Source organism: Teleopsis dalmanni, chromosome 2 (genome assembly GCF_002237135.1).
Source record: "Teleopsis dalmanni isolate 2A chromosome 2, ASM223713v2, whole genome shotgun sequence".
Taxonomy (NCBI): domain Eukaryota; kingdom Metazoa; phylum Arthropoda; class Insecta; order Diptera; family Diopsidae; genus Teleopsis; species Teleopsis dalmanni.
In genome coordinates, this window is record NC_051847.1 from 128,729,824 (window position 1) to 128,739,006 (window position 9,183).

General features: G+C 29.9%; 2 protein-coding genes across 2 annotated transcripts; both read left to right on the top strand.

Annotated features, from left to right (window-relative positions):
* The first annotated feature begins 1,410 nt into the window (after window positions 1-1,410).
* LOC119683185 (UDP-glucosyltransferase 2-like) lies at window positions 1,411-3,395 on the top strand. The gene is made up of 2 exons (XM_038096802.1): window positions 1,411-1,872; window positions 1,931-3,395. The coding sequence occupies exons 1-2, from the start codon at window positions 1,629-1,631 to the stop codon at window positions 3,250-3,252; spliced, it is 1,566 nt and encodes a 521-aa protein (XP_037952730.1). The 5' UTR covers window positions 1,411-1,628; the 3' UTR covers window positions 3,253-3,395.
* A 1,819-nt stretch (window positions 3,396-5,214) lies between these two features.
* Window positions 5,215-7,126, top strand: LOC119675692. The gene is made up of 4 exons (XM_038086899.1): window positions 5,215-5,226; window positions 5,956-6,184; window positions 6,239-6,297; window positions 6,357-7,126. The coding sequence occupies exons 1-4, from the start codon at window positions 5,215-5,217 to the stop codon at window positions 6,444-6,446; spliced, it is 390 nt and encodes a 129-aa protein (XP_037942827.1). The 3' UTR covers window positions 6,447-7,126.
* The last annotated feature ends 2,057 nt before the right edge of the window (window positions 7,127-9,183 follow it).

The following is a 9,183-nucleotide window of genomic DNA, read 5'->3' on the forward strand; positions in this document are numbered from 1 at the left end:
CGATCTTTATATTCACTGCTTTGGACATTCCACAAACAGCGATTATTTTTGTTAACATTGGATGAAAGTATCTATAAATATTTTATCTGCATCCATATTCATTTTTTTTAGGTTTATAGGTTTATTAACACTAAATAAGATCTAAAGTAAAAAGGTCATTAAGTATAGTAGTTAAAATGAAAAGATCAGTAAAGGACCCAAAATTTCTTAAGAAATTTTCCATAAATATATCATACAAATAATAAAAGAATGAACATATATCTTCATTGTTTTTCAAGATTTTTAATAATTTCCATATTTTTGTTAGTTCAAGGTTATTAACATTTAAAATTCTTTTATTTTAAGAACAAGCTTTAACAAAGAAAAGCATATTTAGAATACAGAGTATTGTATCTTAAATTTAGGTTATTAATTAATTGTTATTACGACCAATTTTCTATACGTTTTTTAATTACTGGGCTTAGATCGTTAATTTAACGATGTTCATATTTAGATGTTTTTTTAAATAACAAATTACTTATAATCATCGATTATAAATTAAAATAAAATTAAAATATTTAATAAATTAAATAAAATATTTAATTGTTTTTTTAATTTTTATAAGAATATTATATAAAAATTTATACTTTTTTAACTAAAATACAATTAAATATTTAACACAAATTTATAAGTGTAATTTTAACACTAACAATAAAATAATAAAAAAACGTATTAAATTTATATTACAATTCTACATATTCCGCCTGCTTACAATAAATTTGCAGGGCAAAAATGCTCTTGTATGACTTATGAATCGTTAGGGGTGACAGACTATCATACACAACACGTTGGCGAGAGCTGCTCACCAAAATTTTGGTGAGCACGCCAACATGTTGGTAAGAGGTGCAGACTATCATGCCTGTGTGTCATACAACGACACACAGGTATGATAGTCTGCATTAAAATTAATTTTAATGTTAACTCACATATAAAGAAATAAATATTTCTCTTAATATTTCAAAGTGGATTTTGAAATAATTTTGATATCGTTTTCTTATTCACGTTAGTATCTCAGTCTTACGTCGGTTTAAGATAGAACGGACACACATGAGTGTGAAGGCTTGGAGTTATGTTTGGCTTCTAATATATTTTATTATAATATTTTTTTTTTAAAGTCATAACAGGTTTGTTAATGATAAATAATGATAAATAAGACTATTAAAATGTAATTAACTGTTGTTAATTTTATTATCCAATAAACAGTTTAATGAAACTAATCATAAAATGACTAAACCATTTGATAATATTTTGTTCTATAAAATATTAGATTAAATTAAAACAAATTAATGTAAACATTCGGCAAAAATGAAAACAATCTAACAAATTTTATTATTTAATTAAGAGACTATAGACAATACTGTAGAACTAAAATGGATTCTCTTTCAAAACAGAGAACAGCAGATCGGCTTAAGCTCATTTAATACTTATTTCCGTAAGTTTTTGCAACATTCTGTAATTCATGATGAAATAATATGTTTGTCGTTAAAAGTATATGAGACTTCAAATTCGTATGCAATCTAAAATATTCTATTTATATGTTGATTTTAAAAGCTGTTCAGTTCTAATTTGTTGTGTGGCGAGTGAACATAATGAAATTCGGTGTAATATTTTTGATTGTGTTAGGTAGCTTACTTACTAGGGAAACAGATAGTGCGAAGATACTTTCCGTATTTGCATATCCTGGTCCCTCTCAGTATATATTTGCTTCAGCTATATTAAAAAAGTTAACCGAACGAGGACATGAGGTAACATCTATTTCGATGTTTCCACAACAGAAACCTGTTAAAAATTTTCGTGATATTTACATACCCGAGAATGCAAATTTAGTGGCTGGTATATATTTAGATCTGATATTATTAGTTTAGTGATTTTTAGAAATTTTTGTTTCCAGATTTGTTGACACATGTCGATGAAATGCAACAACGAAGTAAATTGGAGAATATGATGACAATGTATGATATCGGCTTGAGTATGTGTCCGAATGTTTTTCGTAATAAGGAAATACAAAAATTGTTGAAATCATCGGAGGAGAAGTTCGATTTGATTATAATAGAATTATTTTTGGCAGAGTCACTTTATGGTTTGGCGCGACATTTTAATGCACCTATTGTGGGACTCTCAACTTTTGGCACAACAAGCTTTATTGATAGAGTTGTTGGAAATACTTCACCGCCTTCTTTTTTGCCCTCAGTATTTACTCCATTTGACACTAAAATGACATACCGAGAACGTTTGTCAAATTTTATACAAATTGGAATAGATAATTTGTATTATAATTTTTTCTATCTACCAAAACAAGAAGAGATATATAAGCAATTCTTTCCTAACGCCAAAATAAGTTTACAGGAAATACAAAAAAAATTTTCATTAGTGTTGCTTAATCAACATTTTTCCCTCAGTTATCCACGCCCATATGTTACTAATATGATAGAAGTCGGCGGTGTGCATATTAAACAAATACCAGATCTTTTACCACAGGAATTGCAAGCATTTCTTGATAATGCTACTGAAGGTGCCATTTACTTTTCAATGGGTTCGAATTTAAAAAGTAAAGATCTGCCACCGGAAAAACTACAAATATTTGTAAATGTTTTTCGTTCTTTAAAACAAAAAGTACTTTGGAAATTTGAAGATACCGAACTGCCGAATAAGCCAGATAATGTATACATAAGTAAATGGTACCCACAACCATCAGTGCTGGCACATCCGAATGTTAAGGCTTTCATTACACATGGTGGTTTACTAAGTACAACCGAAGCTATATATCATGCTAAGCCGGTGCTGGGTATACCTAGGTTCTTTGATCAGCCCATGAACGTCGCAAATGCTGTTAAACGTGGTTACGCGAAAAGCGTTGACTTCAAGACTTTAAATGAAACCGACTTAAAACTTGGTCTAAGCGAGTTGTTATATAATCCAATTTATACACAGAATGTACAAATCTATTCAAAACGTTTACGAGATCACCCAATGACTCCACTCGAGACTGCTATTTTTTGGTTGGAGTATGTTTTGCGACATGATGGTGCCCTACACTTACGTAATACTGGCGCTGACTTAAATTTCTGGCAATATCATAGTATAGATATCATTTTGACTATACTAGGGGTGATATTATTTGTATTGAGTTTTATTACTTTGGTAATATATAAGCTAATAGGTTTAATATATGGAAAACGTTCGAAACGGAAAACTAAATCGAAACAAAATTAGTACGGTAATAAAATTATTATTTATGTAGAAATAGGTTGTGTTTTTCACTTTTTTATTTTATTAAGTCCATGGTTGGTAAAAAAATTTATAGAATTTGCGAACTCATATATTAAATCCAATCAATTTCACGAAAATAATAAAAAGTTGTTTCATTTTTGTTCTATTCTATCTATTATAGATATACAGTATCTGTTTTGTATAGAAATATATGTATATATTCATGTATAAAATATATAATATACTCAACAAATAGAGAAAAGAATTGAAAAAATTTAAAAGTGAATGCAATTTTTTGTGGAAAAAAACAGAAATTTTGCTAAGAGTGAATGGACAAACATCCCTTTCTCTTTCTAACCAAATATCAGAGTTAAGCATATAGACTTACTTTCTCTCAACTGTTTTGAGCAGTAAGTGAAAGGCAATAAAAGACACAGTGCGAGACTTCAACCCAGTACAACCACCTCTAAGTAATAAATGGAGGAATTTCGACAGCAGAATGGTGACTTCATTCTAGTAATCACGGGAGGAAGATGTGATCAATAGGCTTAATACCTAGAGGTTTATGTTAATTTAAGCCAGAAAGCATGAGCGTGGTACAGGAGGAAAGTGAATAGGTGGAGGGACTTTCTCTGAACCACTTTTTGCCCACAACTACATACTACGTGATTTGGAACGTTTTCTGCTCTCCACAGGAATAATTGTTGCATTTTTGATCGAGTAGACCATACAGAAAGTTGGTTAATGCATCGTTTATAGATTTATGTATTATTTAATATTAAATTAGTATTAATTTATCAACTTAGTTGGCTGCCATTGACGTCGCTTGTGCTTTATCAACACATTGATGTTGAAGGGATACCGTTTAATGTTCTGGAGTAACATTTGGATATGCATAGTTTTCCAAGCTGCAGTTTGATTGTATTGTTAAATCTGTATTATCAAACATTATCAAACATCCTGTGTATATGTTAGTAAAATGCATTGTTTTCAATTAAGATTTGTTTTGAAATCATCTGTTTAATTATAAATAATAAAAAACAGAAATTTTGATATCTCTCTTAATCGAGTATTTGATATTGTATCTTATACGGTGGTCTTGACAACAAAAGCGTTTAACCGCTGTCAAGGCAATTGTGATGGTTTAGCTCTTATCTCGCACGAGATAAATATTCAGTTTTAATTGCAATCAATATTTAAATAGTAGGACATTTCGAAAATAATATTTAGGGTTTGTTTTGATATATTTAAATAACAGACTATAAAGAAAAATAGTTAGAAACCCGTTGTACGAAACTTCCTAATAAAAACTTATATAAGTTTTATGAATTTTCTATGGAGTTACATAGGTACCCATATAATATATATATACATATAATCTAACTATACTGTAAATTTAATATATAAAACTATTCGTAAAAACGATTAAAAAGTTTTGGATTATATAACTGGATTATTAAAAAAATCACAAAGTATGTAGCTCTTATAGCAATTAATTATATATATATATATCTGTGGCGACACATGCCCTTATCTGGAAGGGTGTGCGGCCCTTCTACAATGTTGTTTTTACATGTACCACTTAAATTAAAAATGATGAATGTATATATATAAAGTGTTTTATTAATAATAACTATATTGCATTAGGCAACAATATATTCACAATATAACATTTAACAATTCAAAAAAAAAATAACATAAAACATAATAACATAAAAATTAATAATTTATATATAAGTTTTATATTACATCAATATGGAATAAATACAACTTTTCACATATAACATCAAACCAACTTATTTCAAACAAAAGAGTTTGTACCTAGAACCATACATGTTTATGCAATGATCATACAAAATCGAACACACTTGTAGCGTATAAATGTGCGGCCAGCTACTTCGCACACAAAGCGGCTATTATTTGCTGGAGCAACAGCTAAAAGGGGAGTGACGAAATTTGGAAGAAATGTATGGTGATGTGAGCTGCAAATTTTAGCCGCACATCTAACCGCTTCGGCAAGTCAACATGTTGGATTCTTATAAATGGAGTTGATATTCGAATAAAACAGAAAATACTCTCATACAATTCCCAATCTCTATTTTTCATATTTTAAGCTAGAGCACACGCACATTATTTTGTTCATGAATGCAATTGCATAAAGGGGAAAGACGAAATATGATAGAAGTGTTTTGCGATGTGGGCTGTAAACTTATGAGCACAACTAATGACTATAGTAGCTAAGAGAAGCAAATTAATTGAGTTTTCATAGACAATTATATTTAATTGTGAAAACGCAAGAGTTTTTGCATTTATTTATCTCAATCAAAAAACTAGTTTAGTAGGGAAGCTAAAAAACTGTATATAATGTACAAGGTTGACCAAAGTCAACATTGGGTTGCAAATTAACAATAAAAAAGTGAGCAGCACGCGTTTTAAGTGTACAGTATGAATTAGATAAATTAGATAAATAGTAATAATAGTAAATTACAATAATAGGCGTTTTCTTTTGTAAGCATGTCACAAAAGAACAAATAAAATAAGCACTACTTTCGATGGCAACTCTGGAAAAACTGGAAATTTTGTTTGTATTTGCAAAACACATAATAAAATTTAAAGTGAAAATCAACAAAATGAATAATTCTTTGCAATTATTGGTAAGAAAATTTCATTTTTTAAATGATTGTGAATAAAATTTGTTTTTTTCAGGCATTTTCTATTTTATCAGAAAAAAGTGGTAAACTAAAAAGAATTGAGTATGAAAATAGAGTGAAAGAAGTTCTTGACATATTTGAAAGTGCAAGTTCGTCTGAATCGGATTCAGAACCGGAGCAACATGAAAAATGTTCCAGTTTTGAATCTACTATTGAAGCTATGAGTGCTCAGGACTTTAAACAGCATTTCCGATTAAAACGAGAAACGATAGAAGTCATTATAAGTACGAAGGTTGTAAACTAAAGTGTCTTAAATAATTATACCATATTTATTTCAGCACGGTTTTCACAGTCTGAGTACTTTCCAAATCAATTTGGTGGTGGAAGACAACGCGTGGTATGCAGAAAATCAATTTATATGTACATCTGGTATGTAAGTAATGCGGTTACTTACAGACAGCTGGCAAATCTTTTTGGTGTTGCAATATCAGTGACTTGGGGTACAGTCCGGCATGTAACAGGTTTCTTGATATCAATAAGCGATGAATGTATTATGTGGCCAAGAGGATCAATTGACGCCGATGTTATGAAGAAGTTCGAAGAAAAGCATGGAATACCAGGCATAATAGGAGCAATAGATTGCACGCATATTCCAATTAAAAGACCAACATGTCATGGTGAAGATTTTTTTAATCGCAAACAATACTATTCCATTGTTTGCAGGCTGTTGTAGATACAGACAAAAAATGTTTAAATATTAGTTGTGGTGAACCTGGATCCTTGCACGACTTTAGAGTTTTGAGAAGATCTGATATATACCGACGTACACAGGTAAATCAGAGTAAACTATTTCCAAACTCATCATTTATTATTAGAGATACTGCTTATCCGTGTTTAAACTGGCTTTTGCCCCCATTCAAAGACTATGGAAACTTAGATGAAAACCAAAAAAAATTTAACGAAAAGCATTCCTCTACACGAATGGTAGTAGAAAATGCTTTTGGTCTGCTAAAAAGTCGCTTTCGCAGACTATCAAAGTTTACAGAACAAAGTAATTTGGCTGCAATCACGAACATCGTAGCCAGTGTATGTGTTCTGCACAATATTTGTATAAGTAAGGATGATTTTTGCGAAAACAATGACGAACACAATAGTGTGGAAGAAACGGCAGATCAACCAGAATTTTTTGATACTTTAAAGTTGGATGACTCAATTGATTTAAGACAAAACCTATTTAATTACTTATCAAGAGAAAATATTATTTAGATTTAAAACTAAATATTGAAAATAAAGTACAAACAACAAAATAGAGAAAGAAATTGTGTTTATTGAAATTATAAAAAAAAAAATAAATAAACTCAATACAATAATAAACTAAACTAATTATGGATTTAATGACTTCACAACGGCCTCCAACAGCGACAATTTTTTGCGCTCCATTTCTTGATCAACCGCTAATTGCTGTTGGATATTATTAACAGCTTGTTGTCTTAGCTTTTGTTTCTCTTCCATTTCAGTTTTTTTTCAATTTAAGCTTTTCTTCATAGTATATATCGCGATCTGATCGCTTGCGTACTTTTCCTGTTAACAAACTAGAAATTGAAGGTGGTGGTGGAGTTGAAGTCAGTGATCCGATTCCACTTGGCGCTGGATTTTGTTCAATTCCAATTTCATTTAGTAAAGGTTGCGGGGATGGCAGTACTGGCTACAATTGCGAAAATTACATACTTGAGTGAGAGTCGTCTAGCATTACCAGTTCTTCGAAGCCCATATCCAAAGCATTGGTATTTCTAATTTTTGGAGAATTTCCGAAAATTTCGTCCATTAGCTCCATATGAGGTGGAAAACACGGACTAGCGCCAGTTCGTTTATTGTTGTCTATTGCCATTTTATATGCTTTCATTAAAGTCCGCATTTTTCCTTCTAAACACTGCGCCGTTCTTTCTTTATCCTTAAATAAAAGAAAAAGTAGATAATAATAAATTTCGCCTAGTTATACAATCATTCGTTAAACTTACAGTAATGTTTTTTGCGAGCATGTCTTCTAATACATTAAAATAAGCCGCCCTCTTCTTTGTGTGTTCGAACTCGTGCTTCCTTGCTAAATAGCAATGCAGAAACGCAATTGTTTCTGCATTGCTCCACCATTTTCGTGATGTTACAATATGACTATAAATATGTATATAATTAGAAAAATAGAGTACCTTAATATTTTCATTTTTAAGTTCTACAATTACTTATGTTTCACTCATTTTTAAACAGCAAAATATATTTATTACAAAACGTTATATTAAATAACTGCAGTTGGCAGTTGAAAATTAAAAAGAATTGTATATTATTATTTTTCAAACACAGTTAACAGCTGGCCGTGAACTGGAAATTTCATATGTACTTCCAAAAATCGTTCACAATAGACGAGTTTTTAGTCATGGCAACCAAAGAATACCTTACAAGAACGGCAACTCCATTGTGAACTAAAATTTGTTTTTTCGCACAACAACAATTTGCCGTAGAGCTCTTGAAAGTGTTAGTGAAAAGTGCACTAACACCAGCTGAAATCACTGAAATTTTTCACCTTTTCACCTTTTTCCGATGCTTCGAGTACTTTTGAGAACAGAATATTTCGAAAAGTTTACCACGAAGAGTATAAGAAAGAGTGTGGTTTTGTTTTTTGGTTTTGATTTTTTGAGAGTAATATACAAATTCATTGCGCCAAATCATACAAAATTTACCGCGCAAATATTTAACAAAAAGTAGTTAAAATTGAAAGTAGTAGCATATTGTGTTATTACTATATAAAAAATAATAAATTGTGACAATAAAGATCAGTATTTATAAAAAATAATAAATTGTGACAATAAAGATCAGTATTTATATAAAAAGATGGGGAAAAAATGTATTAAAGGTTGTAAAGAGTTTAAATCCCTTTATAAATTTCCGGACAACAATGAGGAACGAAGGTAAACTTTGCATTTCAGTTTTACGTAAATTTGTGGCATAAGTGTTTTGCATAATTGTTTTACAGTATATGTGGAATACAGTAAATGTGGAATAACAAATATGGATGTGTTAATTAAAATATTTGTAAGTAGTAATTCATGTTCGTAATGATAAAGCAATAAAATTATAAAAATTTATAATAAAAACACTGATTTTTTGCGAACAACGTTTCCAGATTTTTTTTTTTAATATTATTGAAAATATTAATTTCAATCAAATTATATTTAAAATTATTATATAAAAAAAAATCGTTATAAAAATGTTTTTTATATTTCTTGTAGTT

What these genes read in the sequence shown, in the direction of transcription:
- LOC119683185 (XM_038096802.1), top strand. Translation starts at nt 1,629, where the DNA reads ATGAAATTCGGTGTAATATTTTTGATTGTGTTAGGTAGCTTACTTACT. An exon ending in GAATGCAAATTTAGTGGCTG is followed by an intron (nt 1,873 to 1,930) that starts GTATATATTTAG and finishes TTTTGTTTCCAG; the next exon opens with ATTTGTTGACACATGTCGAT.
- LOC119675692 (XM_038086899.1), top strand. An exon ending in AACGATAGAAGTCATTATAA is followed by an intron (nt 6,185 to 6,238) that starts GTACGAAGGTTG and finishes TATTTATTTCAG; the next exon opens with CACGGTTTTCACAGTCTGAG. An exon ending in GTGGTGGAAGACAACGCGTG is followed by an intron (nt 6,298 to 6,356) that starts GTATGCAGAAAA and finishes GGTTACTTACAG; the next exon opens with ACAGCTGGCAAATCTTTTTG.